Source organism: Myotis lucifugus, unplaced genomic scaffold (genome assembly GCF_000147115.1).
Source record: "Myotis lucifugus unplaced genomic scaffold, Myoluc2.0 scaffold_5, whole genome shotgun sequence".
NCBI classification, from domain to species: domain Eukaryota; kingdom Metazoa; phylum Chordata; class Mammalia; order Chiroptera; family Vespertilionidae; genus Myotis; species Myotis lucifugus.
Window position 1 is genome coordinate 1,178,697 of NW_005871053.1, and position 21,910 is coordinate 1,200,606.

The 21,910-nt window shown below is 50.3% G+C and overlaps 2 protein-coding genes across 3 annotated transcripts in view; one reads left to right on the top strand and one right to left on the bottom strand.

The window, feature by feature from the left end:
• ANO7 (anoctamin 7) overlaps nt 1–3,314 on the top strand; it is a 26,761-nt gene extending 23,447 nt beyond the window's left edge. The window contains exons 23-25 of the mRNA XM_014446304.2: nt 1,202–1,369; nt 1,826–1,945; nt 2,072–3,314. Of these exons, the coding sequence (XP_014301790.1) occupies nt 1,202–1,369; nt 1,826–1,945; nt 2,072–2,188 (405 nt within the window). The 3' untranslated portion in view covers nt 2,189–3,314. The remainder of the gene's footprint in view (nt 1–1,201; nt 1,370–1,825; nt 1,946–2,071) is intronic.
• A 2,771-nt stretch (nt 3,315–6,085) lies between these two features.
• The window catches only part of HDLBP (high density lipoprotein binding protein), a 71,982-nt gene continuing 56,157 nt past the window's right edge, over nt 6,086–21,910 (bottom strand). The window contains exons 15-28 of one of the 2 annotated variants that reach the window (XM_006083007.3): nt 21,681–21,767; nt 21,431–21,562; nt 18,828–19,046; nt 15,984–16,205; nt 15,676–15,894; nt 14,799–14,937; nt 12,812–12,957; nt 11,630–11,734; nt 11,224–11,358; nt 10,117–10,260; nt 7,677–7,862; nt 7,016–7,132; nt 6,737–6,865; nt 6,086–6,573 (exon numbers count right to left, since the gene is read on the bottom strand). In XM_006083007.3, the coding sequence (XP_006083069.1) occupies nt 6,487–6,573; nt 6,737–6,865; nt 7,016–7,132; nt 7,677–7,862; nt 10,117–10,260; nt 11,224–11,358; nt 11,630–11,734; nt 12,812–12,957; nt 14,799–14,937; nt 15,676–15,894; nt 15,984–16,205; nt 18,828–19,046; nt 21,431–21,562; nt 21,681–21,767 (2,067 nt within the window). In that variant the 3' untranslated portion in view covers nt 6,086–6,486. The remainder of the gene's footprint in view (nt 6,574–6,736; nt 6,866–7,015; nt 7,133–7,676; nt 7,863–10,116; nt 10,261–11,223; nt 11,359–11,629; nt 11,735–12,811; nt 12,958–14,798; nt 14,938–15,675; nt 15,895–15,983; nt 16,206–18,827; nt 19,047–21,430; nt 21,563–21,680; nt 21,768–21,910) is intronic. The other variant, XM_006083006.3, reaches the window with a different exon arrangement.

Sequence of the window (21,910 nt, forward strand, 5' to 3'; positions counted from 1 at the left end):
ATGTTTCTCTCTCCCTCTCTCTTCCTCTCTGAAATTTTGTACATACATATACATATATATATATATATATATATATATATATATATATATATATATATATATATATGTAATTGATTCTGATTTACTTGGAGGGCAGAGAACCTGAAGAGTTGATATGTAAATCTCTCACATTGTTGAGGCTTCTTCATGATCTGGTCACAATGGGTTTTGCATATATTTCAGGTGAACTTGAAAACATATTTTTTTCACTGTTAATTTTGGAGCAAGTTTCTTTATATACTAGTATAAACTTCTAATTTTATTGTTCGGATTTTCATCTCCCCCTTTTCCCTGCTTATTCTATCAGATTCTAATAGAGGTGAATTCAAGCTTTTCAGTCTTCTCAGGTAGTTCTGTCAGGTTTTGCTTTATGTATTTTGAGGTTCTTAGTTGCATACAAGTTCATATTTGTCATCTCTTTTTAGTGGATACTTTCTCCATTTATTCTTTTTTTCTTTATTGTTTTATTTAAAATATGTTTTTATTGATTTTAGAGAGAGAGGAAAGGAGAGGGAAACAGAGATAGAAACCTCAATGAGAGATGAGAAACATCATTGATAAGCTGTCTCCTGCATGTTCCCTGCTGGGGACTGAGCCTGCAACCTGGGCATATGCCCTGAGCAGGAATCAAACCAGCAATCTCTTGGTGTATGGGTCAGTGCTTAACCACTGAGCAACACCAGCTGGTCTTTCTCCATTATTCTTTTTCCTTTTTATTCCTTTTCTACTTCCTGATGAATTAGTGTTCTGTATTTTTTCTCTTTACACTCATTTGGAACTGATGCTGTATATTTTTATTATTTTAGGGACTACCCGTATATTTTTAGCATACAATCTTAACTATACACTTTTCTAACAAATCCTGAAGGAATTTATTTTTGTCTCATTTCCTTGTGTGTGACAAGGATCTTCATGTGCTTTACCACAACCTATTGAGCATCCATCAGTCCATCTTATTGTTCTATAGTTTTAATTTTACTATTAAAAACACACAGAAACAGTTTGTCATTTGTTAATCACATCTATTTGGGGTATTAACTTATGTGGCTACAGTAGTGGGCCCAGGTTAGCCTAGTGGGGGGATGGGATAACCCAGCTCATCCTCCCCTTTGGGACCATAACAGTAAGAGCTAGAAGTGCTGTCAGAGGCCCAGAATTTTAGCATCAGGGAGGCCAAAGGTGGAGATGCCAAGAAGTCATCTGCCACGATCCCCACACCGAGTCCCATATTTCCTGCAGGTATCGGGCATTCAGGGAAGACGATGGGCATTATTCCGGGACCTACTGGAACCTTCTGGCTATCCGCCTGGCCTTTGTCATTGTGTTTGAGGTAGCTGGGGCACCTCCCAGGCCCTCTGTTGGCTTCCTCTTCTTGGCCTTAGCATGATTCCCCCACCCTCATGCTTTGCCTAATCTCACCATGTGGTTTGGGGGTTGGTGTGTCCAAAGGAATAGAGCCCTGGTCATACCGCTCTGTCACTGTGGTCGAATCACAGTTCCTCTCTGCATCATTTCTCCATCTGGAGAAGGGAGCAATCCCTGCCTAGCCTGTCACAGGGCTGTGCGGACATCAGGATGCTCTGGGTACCGTGTAGTGTCCTAGGGAAGCTCCATGGGGCCAGGGAAGCAGGGGGTGGTCTCTGGGGCCATGACACTGCTGCTTTTCAGTTCACCCACACCTGGGAAGCAGGTGTCCACACCTGAGCCCATGAAGGCCATTCTGGGCACTTGTTTTACCATTGGGTAGGGTGCCCTCTCCCACGGCTGGTCCTGTCCCCTCTCCCAGCATGTGGTGTTCTCCATCGGCCGGATCCTCGACCTCCTGGTACCTGACATCCCTGAGTCTGTGCAGATCAAGGTGAAGCGGGAATACTACCTGGCCAAGCAGGCACTGGCTGAGAACGAGGTGAGCCCCCCCCCCCCCCCACAGCCCTCGTGCACCCACTGTGGAGTGGCCCCAGCCAGGTACTTGCTGCCAAGCAGGCCGGGGTGCATTTAATCACACTCTCCCTGGCCACCCTCCTGGACACAGGCTCTCTTGGGGACGAATGGAGCCAAGGACGACCAGCCCTCAGCCTCAGAGGAGTGTCTGGGCCCACAGCCTAGGCGACCAGAAGCCAGCCGTACCTCGCCAGTCCCTTCCCTCTGAGGTCGCAGGCATCATGTTGGGGACTGAGGGGCCTGGAGTCAGACCCACCTGGAGTGCAGAGCCCTCACGCCCTGGAGATGAGAGGCCTCCTCCTCTCCTTCCCCTCCTCAGCTGCCTTGGGCCCCTGCTCCTGTCCCCTGCCTCCCAGGTCCTGGTTGCAGCCCCCACTGGCCACCCCTTTGGAGTACCCAAAGCCAGGCGACTATAGCAGGGGAACCTGGTGGGCTGGGGCATGCCTCCACCATCTCCCTCCCAGCCCCATGAGCCAGTATCCTCTCCTCACACTCCCCCAGGGGCAGAATGGCTCCACCCTGAGACTTGTTCCCATCACCCCCACCCACCTCTGGGCACACTGCCTACTCTCCTACATCTTTACTCAGAGCTGTGGCCCTTCCAGGCCTCAACCCTCCACTTCGTGCCATCCTGGGTCCCTGCACCCACAGCCTCCCCTGCTCACTTCCTACTTGCCCATCAGCCCTCACATGACTCGTCTGCCAATCCAGCCAGTGGACTCTGGGTCCTGTGTCCTCTCTGGTGTTTTGATCCTGCTGTCCTTGAAATGATGGAATGACCCCTCTCTAGGCCCACCTGGTTACACAGAGTTCTGCCTGCCCCCCAGCACTCTATGTTCCAGGTCACAACCTGGAGTCAGCTCAACCCCTCACCCACTTTCTCCACTCCCCATTACTAGCCAAGGGCTCCTGATTCTGTCACCATTTCTTGAACCTGGTGCCCCCTTTCACTCCCAGCCACTATGAGTGGCCTCTCAGGCTAAGAAGCTATACTGCCCAGCTCCTTCCCAGACTACAGCCTGAGGCTGAGGAAGGTTTGGAAGAAGACTCAATTTTATTCCCTGACCTGTGAAACACTGGAGTTTCCTTTATGTTTACACATGATCATCTCCAAAGTTGGGAGCACCTTAGTGCATCCAGTTGGACCTTGTCCACTGACCAGCATGTGACCCCCCTTCCACATCCTCCTTCCATCAACTCAGTTAACCGCTGTGCCCATGCGTGACTCCACCACGGGTTGCTTGCTCTTGGCTGTGCACTCCCTGCTGGGTGTGTGGGTTTTCTCCACCTGTACCTTGTAATTCATGCTGGAATAAACCTCCCGAAGTACTGTGCGCACCACTGGCTTCCTTGGGGCACACTCCTAGACGCACTGTCGAACTTCCTCCAGAAAGGCCCATCGATACCTCTGCATAGCATTCTTGCCAATGTGGTGCCATTAAAAACCCACCGCTCTGGCCTCAGGCAGCACTGTGTGCACTACAGGCAGCGTTTCCGAATGAGGTGAGCAAAGGTGCCATTGGCACTGCTTTTGGGCATCACTCATTCATCCACTTTGAGAAAAGGGACCGTCCTTTGAGCAGCAGAGCCGCCCAGTGGTGAGGCCGAATGGTTCCAGTATGCAGTGTCCTCACAACATCCACAAGTACTTTCTTCCAGTGGTTGCTTTATTGCTTTCTCAAACTTTGTAATTTTAGAGTAAATCTATTGAACATAAGAAAATACTTGAGTCTTAACTCAGGTTTTCTTGAAGTGAACACACACATTGTAGTCAGCATGTCAATCTAGACAGCCTATCATCGGCCTAGTGCCTGGCATGGACCCTCCCACCTAACCCCTTCCCACCCAGAGTGGCCACCACCTTGGACTCTAATGCAGTGGAACCCAGAGCCTGGCCCCGACCTTCAGGGGTGGTGCATCATGGGCCCATCCTGCTGCCATGTGCACTCCCTGTAGCTCTGACCCTTGACGCCTCAGTCCTCCCTCATATGACAGGTGGTTCCTCTGTATCTGCCTGGAGGCTGGGAGCCAGTCCTGGGGATACCTCAGTTTGCTGATAGAGATCATTCAGGCAGAATCCTGAGCTGAGTGAAGTAGCAAGGTACTGAACCAGCTGTGACCACTGCTGGCCTCCCACCATGGCCCCTGCAGGGCAGTCAGTTAATGTGGTGCTGAGAACTACAGATGCCAGCTGGGAGAATCGCACCAAAGATGAGAACTGTTTATGGATGTCTGTGACCACTCGAGTGCCATGGACTGAGAACACATGTGGTGTGATAAAACGAGCCTCGGCACACTGCATCTGGTTTTGGGTTTTATTTTAGAATTTATAAAATTCCAGTGTCATCCATATTCATGAGCCTTTACACATGTTTGCATATAATCTCCAAACTCCAAAGTTAAGGCCAAGGGATGGATTTTAACTGTGGACACATATGATATGGAAGACAGTCAACAAGAGGAAATGGACACTCATGCCCCACCCCTGCCCAGGGCTCCTGCAGCAGCACCAGAGGCAGCAGGAGAGCCCCAGGCACAGTCACCTCATGAGCCTGACTAACAGCCACACAGTGAGAACCCACACAGTGTAGGAGAGGGGGCTGCACCTACATTTAGGAATAAGTGCAGATGTGCAAACACCTGTTGGAGCAATTAAAAATCCACCTTTGCGGGGAGGGGGTTAGATATCACAGAAACATGAGGTTCGGGCAGATGCCAGAGGGCAGGGAGGGGTTGGAGGGGAGGGCAGTACACTGGCCAACAGGAAAGGCTCCAAAACTCATGCAGATAGAAGGAACTCCAGGGACCAGGGAGGTAGGGGATGGTCCTGGAGAAAGGCAAAACAGCAACGTCCCTTCTCACTTCCTTTTTCAATTGACTCCACCTAATTTGGGGTCACCCAACCTATTCAGCTGAAGCAAATGTTTTCCTACCCCAATTTATCACTTCTACATATGGGCACATTTGAGGCTGCTTGAGCTAATGGGAACTCAGAGACAATTGATACCAGACTTGTGTTCAGCAATTCTGGTCTATTCAGGAATTTCAGTCTAAAGACTGCCAAGCTGAGCAATAACCGAATAGAAAACTTCATGGAGGGGGTGGTCAGGGAAGAAGTGACCTTCCCCAGGGAAGGGCTGGGCAAGGGGTACTAGCTGGCTTCTCTAGGAACTCCATTATTTGGATGGAAAACTTGAGAGGGGCTCAGTCACCCCTACAGGGGTAGAGGTGGGGATGGGAGACCAGACAACCTGGAAACCAAGGGCCTGTCTGTGGCTCTCACAAGACCGCCTTGGCCACCTTTCCTCTCCAGAGCACATCACCATGCTGGCTGGGGCAGGGCACCTTGTCTGGTCTGGAATGACCCACCACCCTGAGAAAAGCAGACTCCCTTAGCAGGACCTGGTCCTCCAGCCCAGGTTGAGTGACAGCCTCTCTCTACCCCAGGACCAGGAAGCTGCCTCTGAAGGCCAGCTCCCAGGGTCAGCACACGGCATCCATGTGTCCGAGGGCAGCCTGTAGGATGGTGTACGCACTCTCCACTCTGGACTTTCCCACTGGCCACTTGCAAGTGAGGGTGCGACCCAGAGCTGTGACAGTCAGTGGACTCAGGCACTGGTGACCAGAGCCGTTGGAATCAGGAGGCTGAGCACCTGGGGCGGCACCACCCTCACCATGAGATCACTACCACACTGGCTCTGAGGTAGAAAGGAGACTGGACTCGGCATTTAGGGAGGGGCAGGAAAGCTGAAGTCGATGTGACAGGTCAGCCGGGAGGGGAAGTGAGTCTCCTCTGCGGGTCACCTCTCTCCCCATCCCTGTGGTTCTAAGCTCACACCAAACCCAGGTGGTAGATGCAGCCTCACTTACAGGCCTTGCCCACCAGATGAGGGGCCTCCGGTGCCTGTGGTGCAGGGGCACAGACACTTGGAACCTGGTCCCCTCTCTGGGTCCAGGTGCTCCAGTGTGCACAATGGGCCTTCCTCCCACCCTGTGGTCTGGGATGTGCGGGCTTTGGCAGTGGGAAGGAGGCGGACTGCAGTCTATAGAGGGCTGGACTACAGGCAGAGGGAGAGAGAGAGCTGGGAAAGGAAGAGGGCAAACGTTTGGCTTTTCTAAAGTCAAGGAAATTTATTTCCTGAGGTCACGACACAGGAAGTGGGCTCAGCCCCAGCTGTGCAGCACTCTTAGTGGGGCCAGGGCCTTATTGACATGCCGGTGGACCAGGAAGCTTGTCGTGAAATGTCCAATTGCCTCTATTAGTGTTTGAACCGTGGAAAGCTGGCCCACAGCCGGTGTCAAGGGCAGATCCTGAGCACGTGCCGGGCGCTGGCCAGGCCTGAGGACCAGCTGCACACAGCGCCAGGCGCCCGGCTTCACTGTGAGACCTCGGGGAGGGGGGAGCGTCAACAATTTATGGAGGGTCCAGCTGCTGAGTCAGATTGAAACAAACCATTGTGTGGTGGGGTTTGGGTCAGCAGGCTGGAGAGGTTTGTTTTCTGATCATTATCGTTTGGGGCCCCAAGGGAGGGTCTTGGGGGCCACCTGAGCCCCAAAGCTGGGAAATTCTTCAGAGCTGCTCATATCTGGAGCCTGTGGGGACAGAGAGGGCACAGCTTTACTAAGCAAGTTTCACTCAGGCAGCTCCAAAATGGACCCACCCTCTGACCCTGGGCCCACCCACTGGCGGGTAAGTGTGGCAGGCATCCCCACTCCCCGGGCACTGGGAGGGCACCCAGGATGAGCACCGTCTGACCTTCTCACTGCTGTTGGCGGTCCAGGGAGCGTCCCGAACCACAAAGCCCTTGGAAGGGGCCTTGGACTCCTCGTGGGCTGGGGGCTTCATGTACACCTGCAGGACCTCGCTGTCCACCACGTCGGCCAGCTGTGGGCACAGGTGGGATCAGCCGGCAGTAGTGATTCCCCGTGAGCATCCACCACTGTGCTCACCCTGCTTTGAGGCGCTGGGGCTCGCCTGCACCTGGCAGGCATCTGAAAACACCTGCATGTGGCCTCATGTGACCCCAGAACTCACATATTCTTCCTCCAAGTTGAGGATGTGGTCGATGGCCTCCTCCACGTTCTCTGGGAGCCCCGTCACGGTGACGCAGTTGGGGTCCGGGGCCCCGCTCTGCGGGAAGCGAATGTCCACCTGGAAGGAGCACACATAGCAGCTGAGGTGGCTCCAAGTGCCCATTAGAGGATTTTGGATTAAACAGTGGCCATTAGGTATGGCTGGAACAGTACATTCCTAGTGTTTTCCCTTTGGGTTCATGAAACCTAAGAACCTGGTTCATGGTCCCTCATCTTCACGACATGTGAGGCCAGTGCACTGCAGAAGCAGCTGGTGTAGAGGCCCCAACTCCAAGATGTGTATACCTCCTAGGGATTGGCTGGGGTGGCAGGCAGCCAAACCTTTGGAGCTAGCACAGGGCACTGACCAATGGCATCAACTATACAGCTGTAACTCCACTTGACCTCACCGCCTTAGCGATGAGCACCTGAGTCTTGGATGTCTGCCCTTTCAGACCTCTGCTGGCCTGTGAGTGTGCTCAGCAGTCTCGGCAGGAAGACTGAGGCCCTGGTGTCCCTTACCAGCCCATGGAAGAAAGCTCTGACAGCAGGGAGTATGCCGATCTCACCCATGGGGCTTCCAGGACTAACATACACCCTTCACGGTGGGGCTGAAGACACACCTTGAATTCATCCATGATTTTGCGAATGGCTTTGCCACGGGCACCAATGATGCGGGCGTGGACACGGTGGTCTAATGGGACGTCCTCAGAAACCATCTGTTCAAGTTCACCCACAATTTTCAGTATGGCATCCCGGGCAGCTTCTGTGTTCTTTTCGTACCCTGTGATGGTGATTTGGTCCTGCGGCTGAGAAAGGAGAATCCCATCAGAAGAGGACATGTCCCAGGATTCCTGGCTGGGAGGGCACACAGGGACTGGAGAGCGTTAGCTGGATTGAAGGAGGTAGGCTTCAGTTCAGGGGGAAAGACCGATCCACTCAGAAGAGAAAGAAGGTGAAAAGAAACAATATCCATTTATTTAGCTCCTGCCCCTTCCAGTAACACACAGGAAAAGAAAGAGCACCTGCCCACAAAGACACGGCAGGACACTAGCAGGTGAGGGGTCTGGGGAGGTCCCCCTGGGCCCCTCATCTGGAGGAGTCTCAGTGAAGACGACCGACCTGACCTGGAAGAAGGTGCCAGACAGTGTAGCCAGTACTCCATACCTGCAGTGCCCCGCCCGGGGTCTCCCTCTGATCATACAAATGTCTGGATGAGCACACCAGATTGGTAAAGGGTGAGCAGAGCAAACGGATAATTCAAGGCACAGAGAAAGAAATGGGAAAACAAAATAATAGCCTCAGACCACATTCTTAACACATTGCGGGTGGATCACGAGCATTCTCGTGTTTGCATATTACACAGTGTTTTACATAAATGTTAAAGGCACGCCTTAAAATTAAATACGCATTGCATTTTTAAGTTATTTATTACATGTTCTTACAAGCTAAGTATGATACTTTGTAAAACCTATTTTGTACTCGTTCAATAGAAACTTATCTGGTCACTGGGTAAAGCTAGCAATAAAACTACTGGTGCACAATGTGTTAACGACAGAAGAGTATTATACATGCAAAAAAAAAAGAACAGAACATGGTGTAAGAGAACCAGAGAACAAGAATAAACATCTGGAACCTTGGCCAGCATGACTCAGTGATTAGAGTGTTGGCCTGAGAACTTAAGGGTCACGGGTTTAATTCCGGTCAAGGGCACATACCTGGATTGCAAGTTCCCTTCCCTGATTGGGGTGTGTGTGGGAGGCAACCAATTGATGTGGCTCTCTAACATCAATGTTTCTCTCTCTCTCCTCTCCCTCCCCTCCACTCTCACTAAAATCAACTGGAAAAATATCCTCCAGTGAGGATCAAAACAAAATAAAACAAAGAATAACCTGGAAATGAAATAGAGGAACAGGAACTTAAGAGACCCATCTGGGAGAGAGACAGAGAAACCCCAGGAGTCTAGGTGAAGCAGATGTAGGACAGGAGACGACCCTACCCAGTCCCCACCCAGCAATGCCCAGAAACCCCCACTCCCCAGTGAGGCATCACCCAGGGCAGAACACAGTTGGCATAATTCTCACAGGAAAAAGCTTTGTATGAAAGATGTAGCTGACTGACCCTACTTGGTTCATGAGATGTTAATAGTCTAAACACTAAATAATGACTTTACAAAACCAATAATTATATGGGAAATTTGTGGGAAATAAAGGTGAGGGGTTGGAGAGAGCTAAATTCTCAAGATCAAGATAATTAAAAAATCAAATAAAAAAATAAAAAAAGAACAGCAATGTAAACATAATCCTTAGAAACAGAGATCAACAGAAGAAAAGGCAGTGAAAGGCTGTACCTGGGGCAGGATCAGTTCAGGGAGCACAGAGGAAAAGGGATGCGAGGTCAGCACCTACAGGCCTGCCTCACTTTCTGAATGACAAAGACCCTGGAAGGGAAGGCTGGGGAGAGAAGCAGGCAAGAGGTCCACAGTGATGCTCAGACACAGGTTGGAAAGGCACAGTATGGTGGGACCAGGCCAGTCTGCAGAGGCTTGTTGGGATTTTCTGGCCAGAAGGTTCCAGGGAACCATTTCTGGGTGCTCTCCTGTGCAGCAAATACTGCAGGAGACCCAAGCAGAGACTGGGCTCCCCACCTCCTCGAGGACCAGGAAGGGCCAAGAGATAAGACAGGCAGGGGTGTGGGATGGGGTGGGCCCAATGTAGTGCAGAGGGTAGAGGGCATGCAGTTCTGCAGGGCTCCACCTGTGAGGACAACTGTGCGAGGACCCTGCCAGAGCCCCCAGATAGGCACAGGAAAAATGCCCAAGGCCACATGGCAACACATCCATGACAGGGAAACCTCACCCAACTGGCACATGCCAAGATGGGGCCCAAATCCAGAGCCAAACTCAATCCTCAAAGACCTGCCCCTCTGGATCCTGCTCTCTCACCTCCCAGCTGAGCACCTCCTGTTTGCATGGTCACTGTTCCCAGTCAGGACAAACGTCAACGAGAGTCCATCTGCCCCCAAAGTACTCCAACGTGCTATCTGACCCGAGAGGTCTCTTACCTGGTTCCCATCATCCTTATCAGGAAATTGGATGTTCACGTCATGCTCCAAGCGGATTTGGGTAATCACTGCCCCCTTTCTCCCAATGATTTTGGGATGGTATTTAGGGTCGACAGTGACGCTTAGCTTAAAACTCCTTAAAGCCTGTGGATAAAACAAGTGAGAATGAGGCAAAGGGTGGAACACTTGAGCCTTGAGCTTCACTTCACTATCACATACATCCACATGCCTCTATTCCATCCTACACCTGGAAAGTGTCCTCTGTTACCACAGCAACAAGAACAAGCCATGGCTTTTCCATGAGTCTGTGCCACATTCCATCATCAGCTAGTGATGAAGACCAGAGCCTTGACCTGCACAACCAGGTCCACAGGGCCTTCAGAAAAGGACCGGAGAGGCCTGGATGATAACAGGTGGAGCTGTGTGTTCCTAAGATGTGGAGCAGGGATCTGAGGAACAAGCATTAAAAAGGCCAAAAAGAAAGGAGGGAACCAGAGTGGTAAGGGGACATAGCCCCAATGTGTGTGGCCAGAAACCTGGTCAGAGGACAGACACCCCGCAAAGTCAGTGCTGTGCCCAAGACAACTGTGCCACACTGACACTGCAGGATGTCTGAGCTCAGTCATGCCCCTCAGTGAAGAGTTGGTACCCTGCTTAACCTGCAACACTACTAACAGTGCCCAGGACCCGCCCACTGTGCGTCACTCATGTGACCCCCGGCTCCACCATGGGTGGGCGGGCTGTCACCCCTTATCAACAGCAGGGACACCACACCCACTCTGGGCTTCAGCATATCCTGGGGTCTCTCCAGCAACAGCTCTCAAAAGCTCTCAGAGGGCCTCTCAACCTCAACTTCCCTATAAAGTTGAAGGCATCATCACGTCTCCCGATATACTGGGAAAGAACTTGCTAATAAGCAAGCAACACTGTTCTGATAAAGACTCCCCACTTAACAAGACCTCTGGATGTTAACTGGGTCTGCCTCCAGCCTCCTGATTTAACTGGTCGAAGTGTAGCCGGGGTGCTGGGTCTCTTAGAAGCCCCTGGTGATCCTCAAGTGTGACCACACTGAGAGAAGAAACATCCACGGCCCCACCTCCTGCTCACCCGGTCCTCCTGCTCTGCCTGCAGCTCCCGCACACGCTCCAGGAGCCCAGCCTTGGCCCGGTCCAGATTTGCAGCGAGGCCTGTGATGGCGATGACATCAGACTGCAGCTCAGGTGCCGGGACGTGTATATTCACCTGGTGGACACAGGAACAGACCTGATGTACGTGGGGGTCCCTCAGGACGGGAATGTGTCTATCTGGCTCCTCCGATGGTGAGCTTGGAAGCCATGATCAACCTGCCTATCAGATTTGGCCAGGAGATACACCCACAAGCTGGGGACAAGGAGGTTGGGTAGTGTGAAGGGAGATAACCAAGAGCAGGAGGAGGGCACCTCCCCTGGGTTGGGTGTGTGACAGCTCACTCCCTAAACCTGGTATCCAGGGATAGGACCTGCAAACTGCTCACCTCAAACTCATCCATCATCTTGCGGATCCCGCTTCCCTTCTGTCCGATGATGTACCGGTGAAGGTCAAAGGGCACTTCCACTTCAATGGTGACAGGAACCAGAGCCTACAGGGAAGAGGGTTGTTAGGCCCAGAGCAGTGAGCAGTGACTCTGTGGGCTCAGCAACAGGACTTCATGGAGAGAAGTACGGTGCACGTCGGAACTTTCCACACTGTTCCCCCTGGACTGAGTAGGCCACTGCTAACCCCAGAGAAAACATGGGAGAGGGTCCAATATTAATGCTGGCAGAGCAGCTCTCAGACCCTGGCCCCAAGCCTCTGCTCTTAAATATAGAAGGCCCCTTATTGAAGCAAAACAACAGAACAAAAATCCAGGAAAAACAGGACTTGAGACCTATAGGGGCAGGGGAGAGCCCTTAGACACAGAGGCTGCCCCGACCCCCAGCCTCACAGAGGTAAAGAATGGACTATGACCACCCTAGTCCCAACCGCCTCCAATGGCACCAACCCCTAGACATGGGAGAGCTGATTCTCACCTGTCTCTCGGCTCAATGCAGAGGCTTTGTACACTGTGTGTGCAGCATTTAGAACAGCACCCAACATGTAGGTGGCGCTCAGTAAGTACTCACTGCAAAACTGATTCATCCTCACCCTAGCCGGTGTGGCTCACTGCATAGAGCGTAGGCCTGCAGACCGAAAGGTCCCAGGTTCAATTCCAGTCAAGGGAACATGCCCGGGTTGCGGGCTCAATTCCCCAGTGGGAGGCATGCAGGAGGCAGCCAATTGATGATTCTCCCTCATCATCGATGTTTCTCTCTTTCTCCCTCTCCCTTCCTCTTTGAAATCAATAAAAATAGAAAGACAACCATCTGTAACAGTACAATTCATTTCAACAACAACAACAAAAAAACACTTGACTCATCCTCACAAGTCCAAACATCCCTACTTCACAGAGAGGGACACTGAGACCCTCCAACTGTGCTCTCTGCAGCCCCCAGGCTTGCAGGCCGAGGCTGGCCCCATGCTGCTGCCAGGTCTGGGGAAGGAAATGCCACAGCCTGCAGTACAAGCCACAGTGCTCGGACTTAGGACTTTATAAAGCGACTAGACCATGAATCTGCCACCGGGGAAGCATCCCTCAGGTCACCACTCACCCACAAGGAGGGGGAGGAGCCACACGCACCTCAAGGGCTTCCTTGGCAGCTTCACACTTTTCCTTGCGGCCAGAGATGATGATGATGTCACACCTCCTCGGAGAGCCAGGGTCAGCCTCTCTGCCCTCCCCAGCATCGTCACCGTTCTCCTGAACAGCTGGCTCTGCACTATGAACTGGGGAGAGAGCAGAGGGGCAGGTCACACAGGCCTCAGTCATACTGCCTCACCTTCAACATGGACCTGAGTACTCGAGACACAGGAACTGGTGGCAGGAGAGGTGAGAGGTGCCCACCGTGTTTGAGAGGGGAGGACAGATGTTCCCATGGCCCAGGAGACCTGGTTCTGGGAGGAGTCAGTGGGAGGGGCTTGAGAGATTTAGGAGGGACAAGGTGACGCTGCACCAGCTTCTTCTGCTACGAAGAAAGAAAGCCACAAGAATAAAGCGACCTGAAACAGGACACAGAAGCAGCTGGTGCGGCTCCTGTGGGCCACACTGGGGAGCATGTATGCGCCCAAATTAACACCAAAAGAATATTCCTGGTGTGAAACAGAATCCAGTAGTCTGTATGATATAAATAAGTAAGCAGGCATAAACTGCCTAGAGCAGTGATGGCGAACCTATGACACGCGTGTCAGAGGTGACACGCAAACTCATTTTTTTGGTTGATTTTTCTTTGTTAAATGGGATTTAAATATATAAAATAAATATCAAAAATATAAATCTGTTTTACTATGGTTGCAAATATCAAAAAATTTCTATATGTGACACGGCACCAGAGTTAAGTTAGGGTTTTTCAAAATGCTGACACGCCGAGCTCAAAAGGTTGGCCATCACTGGCCTAGAGCATCATGATCCTGAATTAAAATTGGGGGACGTTTCAAAACAGAAAATCTGAATGTCAACAATGAATTCATAACTCACATAATGAGATCTACAAATTCTGACGAACATACTAGGGTTATCGCAACTGATGTAAGAACATCCTTACTCTTAGGAAATAGCCATTACGGAAAAGGGGCAGGTCTGAAAACACAGTGTGTGCGTGTAAAGGGATGGGTGGGTGAGAAAGACAGGGAAGGTTTGAATAGTGAGTACAAAGAATAGATTTTTGTTCTGTTCTGTGCAATTTTTCTGAAGTGTGAAATTATATCAAAATTTAAAAAATATTCTAGTGTGAAACATAAATGTGGCATGTATGATCTAACTAGTTTTCAACTCAAATTAGCCTATATTCCGAGAGACGCAGAGGAGCTTCGGTGGCCGAGCTGCAGCACCAGGCAAAGTCAGAATACGCCAGTGCACTCAGCAGGCTGCAGGCCCCCAGCTCATCCCAGCTTGCCCCCGTGGGTCCAGGGAGACTAGTCACAGAGAGAACGCATTTCTTGTGACAATACGAGGAGCGCACAGAACTTACAAAGTTAGGTCTGAGATAAAAGCCAGATCCTGCTCATAGGTCACCTCCTACCCAATCCCATCCTGGGGACACAAAGCAGAACCAGATGACAAGCAAGATACTGGGAGCTGAAGGACCGTCCCAGAAGGGCAGCCAGTCACCCAGTGACATCTTTGGATGGGTCAGAGGCTGCTATCCCTTCTGTAGCTGTCTGGCCTCACGAGGCACAGGACCCACAAGGGATCCAGGGAGGGAGGCTGCTGCTGTGCAGAGCAGGTGCAGCTTCACCACAGCTCTCAGAGGGCCTGTGAGGAGCAGGGGAACTGAACACGGGCTTCCCCTCCATAAGAGGCTGCATGCAGGTCCTTTCTCTCCTCTGGCCTTGTCATCGGCTGCCAGCCTCTGGGACATCTGAAGGGCACCTCGTTACCTTAAAGCAACTGACGAGGCCACCACCTGGGGACCTGGGAGCCTGAGCCTCTGAAAGCCCTGGGTCCCCTGACATGTCCAGCACCAAGATGGATGAAGCTTCACCAGGAAACATGTCCCCACCTCTCCCCAGACCAGGACCATTCATACTCCTACCTCCCACCTAGCATAGAACTCCCCATGGGGACCCACCTGGGTTCTCCTCTTTGTCTGGGAATTTAATTTGAACGTTATAGTCCCGAGTGATCTGCTGGATTCTGGAACCTTTGGGGCCCATGACAGAGCGATGGAATTTCTGGGGTATGGCACACTCTATGGTCACCTGGGCTTCCTGGGGGGAGGAGGGCACAGCAAGAAGAAAAACAAAGGCAAAGATTAAGGTTAACTACTTATGGTTGATTCCTGTTTACACCACCTTCCTCTGCAGCCACTTCTGGGAGTGCAGACACTCCCCTTTTCCAAGATGAATCCAGGGCTCATCTTACAATGGGTTGAAGGGAGAAGGGTTGTGGGAGGGGCCACAGGAGGCCTTCTGAAACATTTCCCAAAAGAGGAAAGCATCAATGGTTCATCCACACAAAACTACTCTGTTGCTTGCTCCCAACCAACATTTGAATACAGCAGCATCTGATTTCTCTCCATACAGGGAGCCCCTGCTATGTTAGCACCTGGCCATGTTAGTTCCAGGTGATAGGGACCTGCAGATGCTGTGGCTGTGACTCCAGTTCTAAGGCCATGGCAGGGAGGTGCCAGGAGAGAGGGCCCAGTACTCTACAGGCTGGTTTAGAAAGCCCAGTGTGTCTATGTGACCTCTCCGTGGACTCCCTGGCACTGTCAACCTCCTTTCCTCCCTTTGGAGCAGAGGAGGAGGGAAGGCAGCTGGTTCCTGTACACATGGCACTTTCACAAAATGGACAGCCAAATTGCTTCTCACAGGCAGCCCTCACCCACTGAAGGAAGGGCGAGGAGGGAGGGAGCCTGCAACCCGAGGGATATGTTGGGGCCAAGCCCACTCCCCAGCTTTGAGTGGCTGCCAGGCCTAGCACCCTACAAACTTCTGGGTGCTCACCAGGTCTTCGATGATCTCCTGGATGCGCTTTCTGGCTGCCTCCACACATTCCTTGGCACCCTTGAGAGTCACTTTGTCACTCTGTGTGCCAGACCGCGGGAAGCTAACCATCACCCCACCGTACTCCTCGGCGATTTCCCGCAAGACTTGGCCTCTTCGAATAACAAAATGACGGTGGTGCTTGGGGTCCACCAGCATGTAGTCTTCTACCACATTATCCTGTAGCATGGAGACAAGAGAAAGTAAAGGATCAACGGTGAAGGCCCCATTCCCGATGCTCAGGTGGCCCCAGGGAGACCGGGCCTTACCAGGTTCTGAATCAAGGCCTCCAGCTCCTTTTGGGCCTCCTTGACAGCATCCTCTTTTCCGATGATGGTGATCAGGTCCTGGTCCTTGTCCTCTGCCGTCGGGAATATGATGCGGGCTCCGGTGGTGTCACGTACCTTGCGGATCTTGCCACCCCCTTTGCCAATGAGGAACTTGTGGTACTCCGGCTTGGCTCGGATGTCAACAGTGAAACTCTTGGTTTGCTGCAGAAATCAACCCCATATACATTGGCCTGATGCCACCTGCCCGGCCCCTGGAGCAGGTGAAGAAGAAGCCTGATAGGACAAGAGTGTGGGGTGGAGCTTACCTCACGCTGTCCCGACGTCCTCTTAATGAGGCTAATCAAACCTCACTCAAAGAAATGTATGGCCACGCAGACCAACTGCCCTTGTACTTTGCTTAGCCTCAGTGGAAGATACCAAGACAGAGTATCAGACCCAGAGTCCCATGCCTGTCACTTATCAGCTATTACCAAACTCTGCCAGGACCCACATGGTGTGGGGTACACCTGTACAGAACTATCAGCCCCCCTCCTCCCAACAAAGGCAGAGTGCTCTCCGTCCAGGTATTCCTTCGCCAGCGGCCTGGGTGAGCCTGCACACAGCCAGCAATGCCCAAAGCTAAAGCTCAGAGACCCTAGCCAACCAGGACACCATCTGACACCAAGAAACTAGACTCAGCCCTGGCCAGTGTGACTCAGTTGGAGTGTTGTCCCATACACCAAAAGGTGGTGGGTTTGATCCCCAGTCAGGGCCTGTGCAGGAGGCAAACGATTGATTTTTCTCTCTCATATCAATGTTTCTCTTTCTCTCTCCCCCACCCTTCCTCTCTCTCTAAAGTCAATAAAAACTATTTATTTATTTATTTTTAAAATTTGGGCCCAGGAAAGACCCCACCACAGGAACCTTGCTGCAACGCCAGCTACTCTGGCAGATTGATTCACCTGGAGGGACACGCTTCTCTAGGGTGACTCAGGCTCACAAGCAGGAAGAAGAAACACAAGGAAGAGCAAAGCAGGACTGCCGGATGCTAGCAGCACACCCATATTTTGTCACCTTCCAAGTGCTGACTCCACAGAACACCACAGAGAGCCTCTAACTTTAGACAATTACTCGCAAATAGCAGCAATGGAAAGCTAAAAGTTTAGGCAAGCCCAATCCAGCAATACAATAAAGGATGACACAAAAAACCAAGTGGGGCTTCCCCAAGAATACAAGGTTGGTTAAACATTAAAAAAAAAAAAATCAACTCCTGCTATGCAACACATTGGAGGCCCCTAGCAACGCAGCAAGATGAGACACATAGGTGTACATAACAGAAGTGCACTGTCCACTCACAGATTATGTGTTTTACATAAAACTCACAAGAATCACCCTAGCCAGTTTGGCTCAGTGGACAGAGCATCAGCCCGCAGACTGAAGGGTCCCAGGTTTGATTCTGGTCACGGGCACATGCCTTGGTTGCAGGTTCCCTGACCCTGGTCAGGGTGTGTGCAGGAGGCAACCAATCAATGTGTCTCTCTTACACTGATGTTTCTCTGTCTCTCCCTCTCCCTTCCACTCTCTCTAAAAATCAATGGAAAAATATCCTTGGGTGAGGATTAACAAATATCTATATATATAAAAGCCTAATATGCCAAGCGTCCAACCGTTTGACCAGTCACTACGACACACACTGACCACCAGGGGGCAGACGCTCCGACCGGTAGGTTAGCTTGCTGCTGGGGTCTGGCCGATCAGGACTGGGTCAGACGGGCCGGACACACACTGGAGCCCTCCCACAGTCCCTTCCCGGCCTGGATCATGCACTGGTGGGGTCCCTTGACCTGGCCTGTGCACTCTTGCAATCTGGGACCCCTCGGGGGATGTCGGAGAGCTGGTTTCAGCCAGATCTCCGCAGGCCAGGCCGAGGGACCCCACTGATGCACGAATCCATGCACCAGGCCTCTAGTAAAAAACAAACAAAAAAAACTCCTAAGAATCCACACAAAAAGCTACTGGAACTAATAAGTGAGCTTTACACCAGACACACAAAACAAGGCCAATACACAAAATCAAGTATGTATTTCTACGCCCTACATTATGAATTACAAGAGTACCATTTATGATAGTATTAAAAAACAAAACAGATGTAAAATTGAACAAAACATGAATAAGACCTGCATGCTAAGAACTACAAAATGCCAATGAAAAGTCAAAACCTTAAAAAATTGATGTGCTAGACTGGAAGATTCAGAAATGCTGAGAATTCTCCCGAATTTGATCTTTAGCTTTGACATAATCCCAATAAAAATCCAAGCAGGAATTTTCCCCCCGGAAATTTTCTAAATGCTTTTGGAAAGGGAAAGGTTCTGTAACAGCCACAGCAATCTGAAATGCAAAAACGCTGCTGGACCCACCAGGTGTCCCGTCAAGGCAGCCACTCCAACCTGTGGTGTCCCTGGAATGGAGCAGCGCGTCCACACACAGACTGGCAGACAGGTTTGATGAAGTGGCAACGGCGATTCAATGAAGAATTTGGGGGCCCGATGAGCAAAACATGTTATTACAGAGGTGGTCACACAAACACTGTTTGTGAACACTACATTAACAAGGGTGGATTTAACTATATAAAAATACTTTTTAAGGTAAACAATAGATTTCCTACTTTACAGACGTGGGCATCTGACCTCGAAAGACCCTTCAGTAATGGCAAGATCAAAGAGACATAAAGGTACATGAAGTTTTCTGACCTGCCACAAAGAAAGGGTTTTTAAAGTTTCTATCCTGAAGAGAGGACACTTCTAGCAAGTAGCACACAGTGACCCCTCCCGTGGTGGCACTCACCTTCTCCTCTGCCAGGTGCAGAAGCTGTTTCTTGGCCTTCTCCACATCCGAGGAAGGGCCCCTGATGACAACTGTGTCGCTTCCCGAGCCTTCCACAGGGAAGTGAATGTGGACCCCGCCGCACTCCTCCATGATGGAGCGGATCAGGCGACCCTTCGTGCCAATGAGGGAGTTGTGCAGCTTGGCAGGGATGGAGACCTCCACCTCGGCTATGTTGGCCTGAAATCACACACGGCACAAGAGAACCACATTTTTGTGTGGCAAGAAGGGCAAGAGTGAGAGTCAGCCATAATCGGTGTGGTGAGTATTCAATAGACCTGGTGCAGAAGGAGCCCAAAGCGTGCATACGTGCGTGTGTATGTCACACAGTGCAGAAGAGAAGCTGCGATGTCAGATCATAAACAGCGCTGCTCCTTCAGGCCCTCTCTGGTTCGAGCAGTAAAGACAAGTTTGAGATGCTTACGGATCAACCTTTCCCATTAAACTATATATAAGCAAGGACTCTGCCTCCTACCAAGATGAAACAACAAAGACTGCATTTATCTGCCACATGAAACAATGGTGTTCAAGACCCTGGAGACAAAAGCAAATGAGGTGATCCCTATGACTGCGCCCTGGTTGAGCCCCTGAACTGAGGACACAAAGCTGACAGCCCAGGAAGATCAAGGTGCTAGGAGCTGGTGGGTCAGAGCCCAAGAAGAGAGAATGTGGAGAGAGACTCCCATATTGACACATGTAGGGAGACTGCCTGGGCCAGGGAAAGAACCAGCAGAACGAGAGAACGCGGGGATGGCAGCTTAGTCAGTGTCCACAAGTATAGGACCCTGGGCACAGTACTCAGAAGGGTCTCACCTCAAGAGGGAACAACTGGGCCTACACCACCACCCTGACCCCACCTAACAAGTCCAAAAAGGAGCAAACTGTTTCAAAGTAACTTAATAAAGCATAAAGGTATTTACAGAAACCACAAAAGTATCCAGCATCCACCAAAGTAAACTTCATAATGTCTGGCATAATAAGAAAAATACTGGATATGCAAAGACACAGGGGAAAATCCCACAACCAGGATAAAACAATAGAAAACAACCCAGGAATGACACTAAAACAGGTATTTTCACTATACAGCATACAATCAAGAAGCCAAAGGAAATGACTAAACGTGTCAGGTATAAAACCAAAAAAATTTAAATTGAACTTCTACAGGTGAAAATAGTATCTGAAATGAAAAATATACTAGATGGGGTCACAGGCAGAATAGACATTGCAGAAAACTAATGAATTGAAAGAAACTCATGAAGAAAAACTTAGCAAACCCCTCTCCCCTCCCAAATAAACAGAGAGCCAGTGAATGGTAGGATGTCATGCTGCCTAACACTCAGTAATTAGACTCCCTGAAGGGGAGGACAGAAAAAACTATTAAATAATGACCTTAATTTTTCCAAATTTGATGAAAACTCTAACCTCAAATATCCAAGGAGTTCAATGAACTCCAAGCAAAGAAACATGAAGAAAACTACAAAGCTGGTGATACAATAAAAAAAATAGCATAGGAAGGACTAGTCTGTGCAGATGAGTGAAGCAAAGGATAATGTTGTACGTCTATTATATCTCAATTAAAAAATGAAGTACTGCCCTAGCTGGTTTGGCTCAGTGAATAGAGTGTCAGCCTGCGGACTAAAGGGTCCCAGGTTCAATTCCGGCCAAGGGCACATGCCTGGGCTGTGGGCTTGATCCCCCTCAGTAGGGGGCATGCAAGAGGCAGCCAATCAATGATTCTCTCATTATTGATATTTCTATCTCCCTCCCTCCCTTCCTCTCTGAAATCAATAAAAAATATATATTTAAAAAAAATGAAGGACTGATATACATAACATGGATGAATCTCAAAATAATTATGCAAAGTGAAAGCAACTAGACTCAAGAATAGATACTATGACTCTCTTAGACAATCACATGAAAATTCAAGCTCATCTACTTTAACAAAGCGGACTGGGGGTTCGACAGACACAGTGGGGGAGCTGGGAGAGTGACGCTTGACAGAGGTGCTAATTGGTTTGGCTCAATGGATAGAGCATTGACCTGCAAAATGAAGGGTCCCAGGTTCAATTCTGGTGAAGGGCACATGCCTGCGTTACGGGCTCTATCCCAAGTGGGGGACGTGCAGGAGGCGACAAATCAGTGATTCTCTCTCATCACTGATATTTGTATCTCTCTCCCCCTCTCCCTCCCTCACTGAAATTAATAAAAATATATTTAAAAAAGGGGGGAGGCACAAGGCTTATTTTGGGGGTGATGGGTAAGTGCATTATCTTGACTGTGGAGGGGATTTCATGGACATATACATATGGCAAATGTATCCAACTGCACACTTTAAATATGTTCAGTTTCTTACATGTTCATTTTTCAAAAATTGGGAAAAATATAACACCTTGAGGACATGAAAATTTCCCAGCACCCAAGTCAAATGCTACTACTGCTTAGGACTATCAATAACACTGCCAGAGATCACCACCCAGACCAAAGCTCCTCCACGAGGGGCTCTGGCCCTCCTGTCCCTTCCTGGCCCCAGGCCAGAGCCTGTCCTACAGCCAGCTCCACATTACCAGGTCTTTCTGGATGGACAGGATGCGGCTCCGGGCAGCCTCGCAGTTGGCCCGCTTGCCTGTTATGATGATGGTCTCCGAGTTGCTATTTTCTGCTGGAAGGTCGATCTTGGTATTGCTTTCTTCACGAATCTACGAGAAAGACGCAGTGAGAAGCAATTACCATTGAGACACCCGGAGCCCAGAGCTAGGAAGTAAGGCCCCTCCTTCAAATTTAAAGCCAGAATAGCACAGGACCACGGCCAGTCACCTTTTTAATGTTTGCGCCTCCTTTCCCAATGATGTTCTTGTGAAACTGCTTGAAGATCGGAACAGAGATCGAATAGCTATTTTCCACCTTAAAAACAAGAGATTGCCAGATTAACTGTCAAGCTAGAGCGTCCCTAAACGACAGAATGCTAGGGAAGACTTTGTCCTGCGTCTCTCTTACTTTCTGACCTTCAGAAGTCGTCACGAGGATGGGTGAGATAACTACTCAAC